Source organism: Epinephelus lanceolatus, chromosome 21, assembly GCF_041903045.1.
Source record: "Epinephelus lanceolatus isolate andai-2023 chromosome 21, ASM4190304v1, whole genome shotgun sequence".
NCBI lineage: Eukaryota > Metazoa > Chordata > Actinopteri > Perciformes > Serranidae > Epinephelus > Epinephelus lanceolatus.
Genome location: NC_135754.1, coordinates 39,429,601 through 39,444,159, shown reverse-complemented (window position 1 = coordinate 39,444,159; position 14,559 = coordinate 39,429,601). Strand labels below are relative to the sequence as shown.

At 43.8% G+C, this 14,559-nt stretch overlaps 1 protein-coding gene across 6 annotated transcripts in view; it reads left to right on the top strand.

The window, feature by feature from the left end:
- Positions 1-13,360, top strand: part of LOC117247370 (rho GTPase-activating protein 44-like) — a 120,157-nt gene extending 106,797 nt beyond the window's left edge. For 4 of the 6 annotated variants that reach the window (XM_078163182.1, XM_033611896.2, XM_078163184.1 and 1 more), the window contains 3 exons: positions 662-768; positions 1,468-1,851; positions 8,093-13,360. In XM_078163182.1, coding sequence (XP_078019308.1) covers positions 662-768; positions 1,468-1,851; positions 8,093-8,250 — 649 coding nt within the window. In that variant the 3' untranslated portion in view covers positions 8,251-13,360. Of the gene's footprint in view, positions 1-661; positions 769-1,467; positions 1,852-2,293; positions 2,347-8,092 lie in introns of all 6 variants that reach the window. The other 2 variants (XM_078163186.1, XM_078163185.1) reach the window with 1 other exon arrangement.
- The last annotated feature ends 1,199 nt before the right edge of the window (positions 13,361-14,559 follow it).

The following is a 14,559-nucleotide window of genomic DNA, read 5'->3' as shown; positions in this document are numbered from 1 at the left end:
CCTGTAATTATTCCCTTGGTTGTTTATCTGTCAGTCATGGAAATCAATGCTCTTCAGGAACTCCATTATCAGATGCATCTTTAATATAATCCTCATGAATACAATCCATAACTTCCCCATGTTGCCAGGATATTCAGGAGGCGGTTGCCAGGCAACAAAGGAAATTCAAAGCTTTCAGTGCATACCATTATCAAAGTGGGCGTTAATGAGTCATAGCAGTGGGCCCAGTCAGCCCTGAGAGCAGGATCAGACCAGAAGCAACACAACACAGCAGCTAATGGCACTACTGAGCTCATGTGCATCGCTCCACCCCGTCTTTAATCCCAGCAGCTTCACTCATCCATTCATCTGCTGACAGTCACAGTATAAACTGGTTATGTTTTGACCTTCAGGCCGTTCTCCCAGCGGCACTCTGGCTGCACTGTAAAACTCAGGAAAATCCATTAAGCCATTCGGTTTATTTGGGAATGTCGAGCAGCTTGTGCAGCTTCGCGGTAGAGACGACATGTTCGCTGCAACAGTCTGACATTGAACTATGGGTGCTCTCATATTTTGTTTCTTTTATATGCCGAGAGATTTATGGACACAGAGTTGACGTGTTGTTAAAGAGAAGCTTGTGATTTCTTGTGTGTGTGTTTTGTGTCCTGCACTGTGTCCTCAGCACTCTGAAGAACAAGGAGCTGTCTCCAGTGATCGGACAGAAGGGACTCCAGGGAGCGATGACCTCTAGTGGACAGTGTGACCACAGCCCACACACCCTGAGGAGAGGTAGTGACGCTGTGTGACGCTGTGTGATGCTGTGTGATGCTGTGTGGCGCCTTAGCCTCGGTCTCAACATGACATTTACTCATCGAAAAACATTCATTGTTATTTTATTAATCCTTTCATTTATTGAATGTTTAATTACTCTTTAACTTCACTGCCTTCAACTATCTAAGAAATGAGACGTGCGCCTGATTGTGCAAATATGCTCCCAACTTCATGTCAGTCCCAAAACATGTCTTTGAAAAGTCCAAACTAAATGCAGTCACATTAACATAAAGCTACAGCAGAACAATATCAAATAACCACAGAGGAAATCTCATGTCTCATGCAGGTATTATCTCTTGTGCATAAATAAATTGGGAGAGAGTTGGTGCCTTAAACACTGGAGAACGAGGGAGTTCAAGTATCTCAGGTAGCATAGAGTGTGAGCAGCACGTTGCTTAGCTTTGGGATGGTCCTCCTGCTGCATGTCCAAACTATGGGCGTGCTGACTGCCACACACTGACACTGGATACGTTATTCATACTGATCCCAACTGGAGTTCCCCTTTAATGAAGCCACAGAGACATTGATCACGTCTGCAGCTCTGACACGTCTCCAGCAGTGATTCTGTTCCATGTTGCAGGTTTTTTCACAGGTGTAAAACATCACTGCAGTTTTTTATATATTTATATAATCAAGATGCTCGTTTTCTCTCTGCAGCAAAGAAGCTGGCACCAATCCCCCCCAAAGTCCCGTACTGCCAGTCAGGAGCCATGTCTGACCAGTCGACAGGTCAGCCGTCTCCGGTCAGCCTGTCGCCCACTCCTCCCAGCACCCCCTCCCCGTACAGCTTCAGCTACCCACAGGGTTACGCCACCATTGGCTCCCCGGGACAGGTCCAGATGGCCACCACCCCGTCTCTCTCCTCTCCGCCCTCGCTGGCCGGGACTCTCACCAAGGCCAGGCCGACTCCAAAGCCGCCGCGGCAGAGACCCAGCTTACCTCCTCCTCAGCCCCCCAGCACGCCCGGCACCAGTCCCCAGCCTCTGGAGCACTCGACGGGCCTCCTGGATGGTTTGTCTCCTGGGGAGAGCATGTCCACAGGTAAAGAATGAACATCCTGTTTGAGTAAAGTTTTGAGGCTTTATTTCACTTGTACTTTTGCTCCATTAGATTTATTTAACCCATTAATCACTGGTTACTTGAGAAGGATGTGAAAGAGATCTGGTGAATTACTATTATTCTTTAAAATATGTTAGTTGTTGTACGGTGCAGTTTCAGGAAGAAATGAGTAATAAAATCCTCCTTCTCATCATGTCGTAGCATCTCTCAGACAATAGAAGACATTGTGAAGGTGTTATGTTTAGATGAATGAATGCATGAAAGACTCTTTACAGTAAACATGAACATAAACCTGTACTAAACATGTTAGTTTGATGTTGAGTGTTTTTGGACTTGACTCTGTTTGTTAACCTGAGCGTCACCTGTAAGACGTCAGTGTGTTTTGGTCTAATTCTGTCGACTGCTCTCATTGTCTCACTTACAGCCGTATGAGCCGACAGGTTCAGTGTGATTCTGTGTGTGAGAGGGACTTTTAGGGTAAGCAGGAGTTCCTGTGCTAAAGCCTCACCCCCACCCCCCCCTTCACCCCCCCCACCCCTCCACCATCTTGGCTGAACATGAAGCCAGTCCACAGCAGGGTGAGGTTGCCGCTAGATGCAGATTTTCCTCGGCAGCCTCACTCTGCTCACACACCTGCACATGACTCCTCATTATGTGTGTGTAGACACAACACACACCAACACACAGCGGCTGTGTTCAGTCCAGCTTTGACGCACTCTGTTGGCCTCTGCATGGCGGCTGAGACTGATGTGATGCATGGCTTATTATGGGCTGCACAGACCAGGGCGGACGCCACCACCCTGCAGCCTTTTTTGCCCTTAGGATTCCCACCCATAATGCCCTGCTCCAGCTGCTCCCCCCCCCCCCCCCCCCCGCTCCACTCCACAATGTCGTGCCTCACTGCCCACCTCAGTCAGCTCACTTCCTGTTCCTGTTGTTCATCACATCTGTTACGCAGTGAATGGCATCATTGTTTTCCCAACAATGTTCCCCCAAGTCCCACCCTGCTTTGCTGTGATTGGCTAGTAATGACCCTGACCATGACCATGAGAGTTCTAGCCAATCACAGCACAGTAGGGCGGGACAAGGCGGAGCATTCTAGGGGGAAAAATTGTGCCTGTGGATGTTATAAAATAAATAACTGTTATTTGCATCTAACTGAGGTCAAGATATGAGTTTATACATGAGTTTAACTGAAGACATTGATCTTTACTGAAGTGATTAGATATTGATCACATCTGAATCAGGTACAAACCATGGGACGCACCATACTGTATAATGTCCATGCATCCAATCAGATGTACCAATACTGATGATACAAAGACAGACAGATAATCTCATTCAGGAAATGACTCATTATTTCTGAGTTGCATCATGGGAATTGTAGGATGTAGTGTTTTGAGTCCAGAGACTGAAGGTCTGACACCAGCTTTATGGAAGCATTTCTACATTGACCTATGGCTAAGCCACGCCCCCTCCACTCACTCGGACAAACTATCAACATTCAGTGAGCGGCGCTATGGCAGGTGTCACAGTACACGGCATTTCACAGGAGGCAACTGATGATTTTTGGAGACATAACGATCAGATGTCATTGAGAAGTAACCAAAAGGGCCTAAACTACGCATTGGAGGGATATATTCATCATTTTATTGTTGAGAAGGTCGATGAAAAGCTTAAATTACAAGCCAAAATTTACAGGTCACAGTGTACGCTTGTGAACCGCATCTGGTTGCCGTCACCATCAAAGACAATAAGTTAAAGTGCCACTGAAGTTAAGGTTTTTGGCTCAGAATATGAGAAAAGGATAACGGCCTTTTTACCATCTTTACCAAGAGTGTCTCTGCGTTAGTTTGGTGCTACAGTATTTACACTGAATCATTCAGCATAACGTTTGCCAACCTTTGTTATCTCTGCCATTACAGATAAGTTAATGAAGCTAAGCTCCAGAAGTTAACGTTAGCTTAACTAGAGCCCTTTGGACAACAGCTAACAATGATGTACGATCACCAAAGTACAAAACTAGAACAAAATAGGCTAATGAACTCCCAGCAAACAAGGTGACATGATGAACAACGCAGCTAGGAGCTAACGTTAGGCTAACTTTAGCTAACGTTAGCTAGAGATGTTAAAGATAACTTTATATTTCTTTCCAGCAAAGTGACAATATGTTGCCTCAAACACAATGTTGACTTACCTTAGAACAGATGTAGACATCATTGTTAATCTTATTCACGTTGAGTTGATGTTGTGGTCTAACGTTACCACACAACTTTATCCAAAGGAGACACTTTTCTCGCTTGAGATGTGGTTTAAAGTGTAAAAAATACACGTGGTCGCCCAGCCTCTCAGGATACCTTGTGTCAGAGTTGCATGTACCCCATGCACACCGTTTGACCATTTTTAAACTTCATAAAACCGAACAAACTGACTTTCTGTAATGCATTTCAATGGACGTCCAGGCAGAGAATGTCCCAGTGTATGGGAATGGCTATACGCACTGTGATTGGCTCATTGCGTTTGAGGGCGGGGCTTAGCCATAGGTCAATTGCGCACATTACTTACATATAGCAATAATACTTATGTATATATGCAAAGCTTAATCATCAGAATAATGTTGGCATTGTATGATTTTCTAAACCTGGTGTATGTGACATTTGTATGTTTCATATGTAGCAAACATGTTGAGACGTTTCAATTGAGTGAGCGGAGCAGAGCGGGTGAAAATTTCCGCTCCTCGCTCGCAGACCTGTCACTTTGCACTGCTCGTCCGCTCCGCTTGGTTCTACGCATTCTTCGCTCCGCTCCACTCCATCATAAATTTTATCCCGCTCCACTCGCTCACCACTCCGCTCAAAACAACTGCGTCATACTACCCTAACCTGTAATCTTCTATTCACAAATAAAACGGGGTCTGCCCATTTTTCCGACAGGCCATTGGTCTGACAGCCCATTGTTCCGACCATATTAAACCCATTGTTCATGATGCCCTGTGGTTAAGGTCTGGTTAGGTTTAGGCACAAAAACCACTTGGTTAGGGTCAGGAAAAGATCATGGTGTGGGTTAAAATGAAAAAGAAAGTGACAAACACATAAGCCGTGAGCCTGCTTCACCTCAAGCCTTTCCCAGCTCCGCAGTCACGGCGTACCATCAAGGCAGAAATACGCCCGCCGGGAGCCATTCAGCACCGCGGAGAGCTCCCCACACAACCCCGACCCCAGAGTTAATAACAGGAGGTTATGGTGTTTCATTCTCTTCTCTCTATGACACTTGTATCTCGACCAGTAGCCTACTTTTGTTGCGTTGCTGATCCTCTATGGTACACAAATAGCTACAGTAATAATCACATATTGGAACAACGGGACGTCTGACTAATGAGAGATCGGAACAATGAGAGGTCAGAACAATGAGAGGTCGGAACAATGAGAGGTCGGAACAATGAGAGGTCAGAACAATGAGAGGTCGGAACAATGAGAGGTCAGAACAATGAGAGGTCGGACTAATGAAAGGTCGGAACAGTGAGAGGTCGGAACAATGAGAGGTCAGAACAATGAGAGGTCGGACTAATGAAAGGTCGGAACAGTGAGAGGTCGGAACAATGAGAGGTCGGAACAATGAGAGGTCGGACTAATGAAAGGTCGGAACAGTGAGAGGTCGGAACAATGAGAGGTCAGAACAGTGAGAGGTCGGAACAATGAGAGGTCGGAACAATGAGAGGTCGGACTAATGAAAGGTCGGAACAGTGAGAGGTCGGAACAATGAGAGGTCGGAACAGTGAGAGGTCGGAACAATGAGAGGTCGGACTAATGAAAGGTCGGAACAGTGAGAGGTCGGAACAATGAGAGGTCAGAACAATGAGAGGTCGGAACAATGAGAGGTCAGAACAATGAGAGGTCGGAACAATGAGAGGTCGGACTAATGAAAGGTCGGAACAATGAGAGGTCGGAACAATGAGAGGTCGGAACAATGAGAGGTCGGACTAATGAAAGGTCGGAACAGTGAGAGGTCGGAACAATGAGAGGTCGGAACAATGAAAGGTCGGAACAGTGAGAGGTCGGAACAATGAGAGGTCAGAACAATGAGAGGTCGGACTAATGAAAGGTTGGAACAGTGAGAGGTCGGAACAATGAGAGGTCGGAACAATGAGAGGTCAGACTAATGAAAGGTCAGAACAGTGAGAGGTTGGAACAATGAGAGGTCAGACTAATGAAAGGTCAGAACAGTGAGAGGTTGGAACAGTGAGAGGTTGGAACAGTGAGAGGTTGGAACAGTGAGAGGTCGGAACAGTGAGAGGTCGGACTAATGAAAGGTCGGAACAATGAGAGGTCGGACTAATGAAAGGTCGGAACAATGAGAGGTCGGACTAATGAAAGATCGGAACAATGAGAGGTTGGAACAGTGAGAGGTCGGAACAGTGAGAGGTCGGACTAATGAAAGGTCAGAACAATGAGAGGTCAGAACAATGAGAGATCAGACTAATGAAAGGTCGGAACAATGAGAGGTCGGACTAATGAAAGGTCGGAACAGTGAGAGGTCGGAACAGTGAGAGGTCGGAACAATGAGAGGTCGGAACAGTGGGAGGTCGGAACAATGAGAGGTTGGAACAATGAAAGGTTGGAACAATGAAAGGTCGGAACAGTGAGAGGTCGGAACAATGAGAGGTCGGAACAGTGAGAGGTCGGACTAATGAAAGGTTGGAACAGTGAGAGGTCAGAAGAGTGAGAGGTTGGAACAATGAGAGGTCGGACTAATGAAAGGTCGGAACAATGAGAGGTTGGAACAATGAGAGGTCGGACTAATGAAAGGTCGGAACAATGCTACGGCACCAATAAAACATGAGCTTGGTAGATTCTCCGGGGAAGCCCTCTCCCCACAGTTAGGGACCGTTCTACATGGTACCGCTGGCAGGGTGGAAATAGTCAAAATGTAGAGGAGACGGACCGGCTTAAGCAGCCGACCTCCGAAGCCCTCTCGCCTCTCCCCGCAGTTAGGGACCGTTCTCCAAGGTTCCGCTGCTTCTCTTCTCAGTTTCTTTTCTGAAGTACACAGTAAACTCCATAGTTTTGAAAGAAAATAGTGTGGATGTGCGCAGGTGCAAAGATGCATTCTGGGTGGGGCATGAGCGACCGGAGCGAAATTGGAGCGAGAGATAAGGCTCCGCTCCACCTTTTAAAAAAATAGCCGCTCCTCGCTCAACACAAAATCCTCCCACTCCCGCTCTGCTCCCCGTTCCCCGCTCCGCTCACATGCTCTGGTTTTAATAACACTCTGGTTTCCCTGTGGTTAGGGTTAGGCTGCTGGGTTAGGGTTAAAAAACATAATGTCAGGACTTAAAATACCTGATTTTATTTCCACAGACAGCTGGGAATGTCTCAACTCTTGTTAAATACACGCTTTTGTTGCTACAAACACAGCTGGAAATATCCAGATGTGGTTTGGTTTAGGCGCAAAAACCACTTGTTTAGGGTTAAAAAAAACATTATGTCAAGACTTAAAGTACCTGATTTTGTCACCACAAACACAGCTGGAAATGTCCAGACATGATTTGGTTTAGGTACAAAAACCACTTGTTTAGGGTTAGAAAAACATACAGTTAAGGTTTACAATATGAATGAATGAATAAATTATTTTATTTGGAACATTTAAAATAAGACAAGTGAAAACAAAAATAAAACACAAAACAAGGAGTAGGTGGAAGTAAAACTTCTAAGTCCCTGCCCCTATTTCACCTTATTCATTACATATCTTAACTTAGTTAATTATAACCTAACTTAAATGTAAAAATGTGTAACGCAAATGCTTCTGATGAAACGTTGACATGACACAAATGTATCTGTGGTTTGCAGAAAGGTACAATGCCATAATGTTATTCTGGTGGTGAGCGGGCAGCTTCTGCAGCTCGTAGGTCACTGGACTCACAATCTGTTTGAGTGAAAACATAACGTGACCCTGCTTCTTCAGCAGGACTCGTCTTGTGATCAATAAAATATATATATATAGTACATTACATTGCCAAAAGTATGCGGACACCCCTGTTACATACTTTGCACCCCATCATGCATTCCCTATAATGTATTCATACAGTAACTGCTGTGTGAACGTATGATGACTCTGCTGTGTAACGTCATCAATGAAACCACATGTGGAATGATCTGTTTCCCTTCTTTTGTTTTTTGTGTTGGACCCAAACCAACATTCATCCCGTCTGTCTCTGCTCTGCCAGATTCTCTCTGCAACCTGGACATCCCCATCATTAACGTGGACCTGGACGGTATTTTTGACTTGCCCCACATCGCCCCCTTCAGGAACTCAGTGGCACTGTTTGAATTGACCACCAACAGAGGGGAGTCGGAGGAAGAGACTGAGAGCACAGTGCTATGACGCCACTGAGTCGCCCCCTCCCCCCCCCCATCTGTCGGCTGATTAAACAAAACACGCTACTGCTTCATCATCTCGCTCAAACACCCCCCCACACACACACACACTCATTCATTGACCTTTCACCTCTGCAGCTGGATCACTTCAGCCTCACTCTGGAGCCCATCGTCACACCTGTACTCCATCCAGAGGAGGTAAAACAGAAAATACACACCTAAGAGAAATCACAGGAGGTGTTAGCGGCGATGTCGTCAGGGGACTTTTGATCAGAAACAATTTGACATTTTATCTCCGCTGTTTTCTTTTTAGTTTCATGTTTTATGTTTCTTTTGCCTTATTTGATTCACTTGCAATATTGCCTTTAACTTCACACACGAGACTGGACACAGGCTGCAGGGAGGAACGAGTGCTCGTCGCTGCTGCTGCTGCTGCTTCTCATGAGTGAATTTTAAGAGGGAAGAACACAGTACTGTACATCTGTCCTGCCGACACCTTCTTCTTCTTCTGTTTATCTCCCGTCTCAAGTCCCTCCTCCATTCCTCAGGGGTATCAGTTGAAATGCCTCGCTCTGGCATGTGGTGGCAACAACCCCCGAATTTCTGTCCCACCTGAGCGTTCACTGTGAGTGTGCCAGTATGTTGTTTTGGAAAAGTGTGTGTGTGTGTGTGTGTGTGTGTTTCTATGTGTTTGGTAATTGTACTATATGATGTTGCACTGTTGGTGTCGTGGAGCGTGAACAGGAATGCATGTTTTAGAGATTTAGTAAAACAAGGACGAGGTTGCAAAGAGGTTAAACACCCAATCACACTTTTCTCTGTAGTGACATCAATCACTGAATATTTATTGTTTATATTGTACATTTGCAGAATCTATGACACAATTAACGTTATAAATCAGATGAGATCATATTTTGTATCTACAGGAGAGACACAGAGAGAATATAGTAGATACTGTCAGGGAGCTATTCAACATATGAGACACGTAGTTTATGACAGGTACGAAACAGACGAGCTGGGATGGTTTTACAGATGCAGAAGATCTTGTAAACTGGAAAATGAAAAACTCAATGTGGTTATTTTGGCAACAAGCAGCTGTTGTTTTTCATTTTCCATGTTGGGTTATATCAGTTTGAAGAACACGACTCCACAGAGAGACAAAGAAGCCTGGAGTGTGCCACCACAACATTTGCTCCACTTAGTAAATATCAATGACTGGCCAGCTGTTTCATATTGGCAGGACTGTGGCCAATCAGAGCTGTCGCTGCTGCCCTGTGGGTTTCTTTAAAGGTGCCCTGTTGTGTTTACGCTCAGTATTTCTCACCAGACACAAACGTCTTAAATGCATTTCCCTCATAAAATATTAGCAAGGCCCATTTATTGTTTCCTTCTCTGCTCATTGGTGCGTTTCCTTGAACGTTACCGTCCAGAGAAATTCTATATACAACTAGTTTTGCCAGATTTATGTCAGAATTATCATCTGGTTACACACTGCGTCTTCTCTAACCAGTGTCCGTGGGGGAGGGGGATTCAGTTTTCCCAAACCAATCACTAGAGACCAAAATATCTGTTTGACTCTAACGTCATTTCAGGTTCACACTGATGCCGAGTCATGCTAACGAACTTGAGAAGACATGCTGATTGAGAACAGCCTTGACAGCAGAGTCTGTCTCGTCGACAGTGCCCATTGTTGCTGTCACTCATCGGACTGACGCACTGCGTAACAGTAGCTTTAGGGCCGTTTCATAGTCAACGCAAAGGCACGCAGACGCGAACGCACTGGGACACATCGAGATGCATTGGCCGCCACGATGCGTGCTAGCGTCTCAAAATGTTTTGTACATTTTTTTGATACCCGACACAGCGACGCGTGTAATACTACGCATTGCCAGCGGCGGTGATAATGCAAGTGACGTATTTGAAATTAACCACTTTTTGTTACTCACAGAAGAAGCAGGTATGAAATATGGCAGGCGAGGAGGAAAACCTTTGCGAACTCGTACGGGCAAACTCTGTTTATATGACCGTTCTAGTGCCCTGCACTCTAATATAATAGCAGTGCTAGCTAGCCGGAATGTACCGGTGACTCTGCTACCCCCTATTGCGCGAGTGATGTATTGCATTTCAAGTGTCGCCCGCGTCGCTTCCGTTCAAGGGTTTTTTTTGGGGAGTTTTTCCTGATCAGCTGTGAGGGTCCAAAGGACAGAGGAATGTCGTATGCTGTAAAGCCCTGTGAGGCAAATTGTGATTTGTGATATTGGGCTTTATAAATAAAATTTAAAAAGCCCAAAAATTGCGTGCGTCCACTATGAAGCGGCTCTTAGTCCTGCCTGTGGTGCTGATTGGCTGATTGAAAACCCTCACGATGCTCATTGTATGAATTTGATTTCAACTGAGAAATGCCTGTTTTATGTCGAAATGCCAGATGAATGAGTGAACTCAGTGGCGTGGGCAGATTCCAAGATCTGGACGCGGGCCACAACCAATTTGAGAAAGCAAATATGTTTGAAGGAAATGTGACGATAAAAGGTTGCTAATCGTTTTGCAACTAAATGCATCAGTTCACCGACGATGTGCTTGATTTTCACTTGGACTACAGTAAACACTCGTAATGACCAAAGTATTATTTGTGTTATTACCTCTTTTATTAATATTTAACTGAAATCACAATCTGTCCTTGACCTTAATCAAAGTGCTTGTGTTGACGAAACCAAACCAGAGACAGTGCGGACAGGAACATTCTGGTGTCTCAGTCCTGCGTCCTCATGTTGTCACCACAACAGATGTGTCACAAAGAAATGTGATTCCTAGAAGTCAGGGTTGTTTTTGTTTCACCTTCATTGCATCATTAGTATCATGTTCATTGTCGCGCTCGTAAGAACATTGCTCTGTGGCGACGCTAGTGGCCAAATCCTCCACAGAATACCTTGTCTGGTGTCACAGTGCATATATATGACAGCTACAGGGAGCCACTCTCAAAAGGGAAATGGCAAATTAATTGTGAGTTGGAAGACACACAAGTTAATGGAATAACAATATGCAAAATCTAAGAGCTTTATAACATTTGATTTATAACAATGTTAAAATTAGATTTGGAGTTCAGCAGAGAGGAGCTGTGCGTTACAACCTTTCAAAGTTGAAGTGGTGAAGAACCTTTGAGCTGCTGAACGCTCCACTGTGTTCACCTGCCAGTCTCTGAGAAAACAAACTGTGAGAGCGGCTAGTTGTGACTGAAATCATAAACTATGAGATGATAATAATTTGACAGGTAAAACTAAACTCTACGATCACTCTGATGGCACACTTCAGGCTCTGTAACAAACGTGGAGAATCATCCCTGGTGTTGTTGAGCGGAGTGAGAGCATGCTGGCACAAGACTCAGTTCTTTGTCCTGAGGTATTAAAACATCCCATCATATCACACACAACTGAGAACTGTCACACTCCAGAAAAAAGGTGCTATTTTTGTCAAAAACAAAAAAAGGCCTCAGTGACAAAAACAAGCGCCCCTTCTCTTTCTGACGGTGCAGTTTCAGTTTCTCTCCATGAACCCTGTCTGATGATGCTGATATTTTTGGTCTATATGAGAACCAGAGGCAAAGATATGTGTATATGTGTTTATTTTGATGAGAGTATTTATACAGATATATTTCTGAATACTTTTTACTAGGTCTGAAGAGTTGTGATTGTTTCCACTACACATGAGAAAAAAAATAAGCATTCAAACACGGGACCAGAATTTCCTGCTGTCGCATCGAAACCTTTTTCAGGAAGCAAGAGGTTTAAGAGAAACTTGAAAATCAATAAAACTGGAGCACTAAGGTTTGCATACGTCAGCAGCAGCTTGTTATTTGCCTTGTGGTGGGTTCTGCTGTGACCCGTCCAGATATGAAAGACTTTCCATTTTGTCCTGAGAACATCCACGACACACGGCCTCAAAGTCACTGTGCTGCTCTGCCATCCTCTCTTTAAAGTGCGATATGATTCACAGGACTGTGTAAATACTGGAGCCTCTGTACATTCGTGCTGTGTATATACTGACAGGGGAGAAATTTAAATATATATATATATATATATACAAATACTGTATTGAAAATTATAAATGCCAATGAACATTATAAGGTTATAGTGTACATATAATGTTATAATGTTGCAGGTTCGAGCACAATATTCCACATTCACACAAACTAACATCACGTAGGCTTCGCACAGTCAAAACTTTACTGACGTAGGCTCAAGGTCAAATCTAGTTTGTAGAGTTTCTAAATAAAAACAGCTGATAGTGCTTGTGTTGCAGACTAAGAGTTAACCTCTTGAACCCTGGTTTTAGCTTTACACTTAGAAAAAAAAAAAAAAAAGACCACGATGTTTAATAAAACTGCATTTTTAATAGTGTAAATGGTTTAAACACGTCATCGCAGCCACATGATACTATACTACATTTAAGGGAAAACTCAAAGTCTTTGCTGCGTCATTTTATACATTTTACAACAGTTCAACCCGGCACATTTGATACTTCTGAAACAGTTGTTTAGGATTTAAAAGAGTTTTCTGTGGGTTTGCACAATGTTTGTCCTGCAGCTGCACCGATGGATCGATCAGCAGGGTTTAAGAGGTTAAAGAGACTCTGCAAGGAAACTGCTGCGTCTCTTTCTTTTAGTTCGACTGTTTGACAGCAGATAACGAATCTCCTCAGTTCAACATGACTGAAAACGACGTAGTTGTGTCCTCCATGTTAGATATAAGGTAGATGTTAAAAATGTGAATTAGAACATGCAAAAAAACTACAGGTTTTCTACAATTTAGGGCTGCAACTAATGATCATTTTTATTATCAGTGAATCTGATTGTTTTCTCAATCTTTGGTTTATTGTCCCAGAAAATGTTTGCTTTGAAAAACAGTCCATACAGTCCATACCAATTACTCAATCAGATTCTCCAGCTCAGTTTAAATGAATATAGCATGAAATGCTGTCACCAGTTTACTGTGGCTGACCAGTGCTCTACAGCGGCCCGAAACCTTTCCAACAGGAGAAACATGGTGCAGCTCTGATGAGATGCCAGTTCAAATGAAGTGTTCTGCAAATGAAAGAACATGTTGCAAAAAGCCAAAGAAAAAGCAAACGACAAGAAAACGCTGCAAATACAGAAACAAGGCAAAGTCGAAAAACTCACAGCTTAAATAACTGCAACAGATTTATGTAGCTAGTGTTAGCATGCAAGGCACTTATATACTTATGCAAGCTACGTAAATCTCTTGCTCTTTCATAAAATTGTGAAAAACTTGTGCCTCATTTCTACACAGTGTTGTTTGTGTCCGTGTTTTTGTATAGTTGTTGTTGACACGAGGAAATGCATCCCTTTACTTAGAGATAAAGACGCTACTGCAGAAACACTGGAAAAGTTCATTTGAATGTTTTTGTTGCCGTCCAATCAATAGAATATGTACAAGGAGCAATACAGAAACAAATAATGCACGCTGACAAATAAGCGTTAAAGTCGGCCTGTCAGCTGTGTGGCCAGTTTACTGAAATATTTTGTTTAGAGACGTATGAACCACGAAGTGCGCAATCTGTACGTCACACAGCTAGCATACCGTCAGTGTTAGCTAGCTAAACATGCCATCGAAACTTGTCAATCCACAAAACGCGTGAACAGAGCTGTAGTATATTTATCAGTCTGTTAGCTAATCGTTTTTGTGCTAACTTCCTGTGGCACGATGTTCACACAAATTTGTGCAAAAGTTCAAAACTGACTTGACACAAATTCTGGACTGAAAAAAAAACAAAAAAAAAAAACAGAAGGAGTTCGTAAACTCATCAGAGATCACGGAGGTTCTCGTCGGAGTTCCCACTTTTTCATTGACAAAATTTCAAAATTTTTCCGAGACTTTTCAAGGACACATAATAATGTTTTTCAAACACGTCAGACTCAAGCTCTATTCAAACACAGTTTCAGCTAGTGGGCACAAATGAAGTGAGAGACGCAGCGCTGGGCGAAAAAGAAGAAATCTATGTGATGGTGAACAAAACGTTGTCACATTTCGATCGTTGCGTCGTCGGCTTCACAAAATAAATTTGTTACGTAATGTTACGTCACACTGAAGGTTATCTATGGAAGATGACCGTGACAGCGTTCCGTGACTTCTCCACAATTGTCAATGGTTTTTACTTATTCAATAACTTTTCCAGGCCTGGAAAATGTGATTGTGAAATTCCATGACTTTCCAGGTTTTCCATGACCGTGAGAACCAGGTCTCATAGGAATGAATGGACTTCCAGTTGACTTGCAAACCTATACAGAGCCATGTGGAGACGA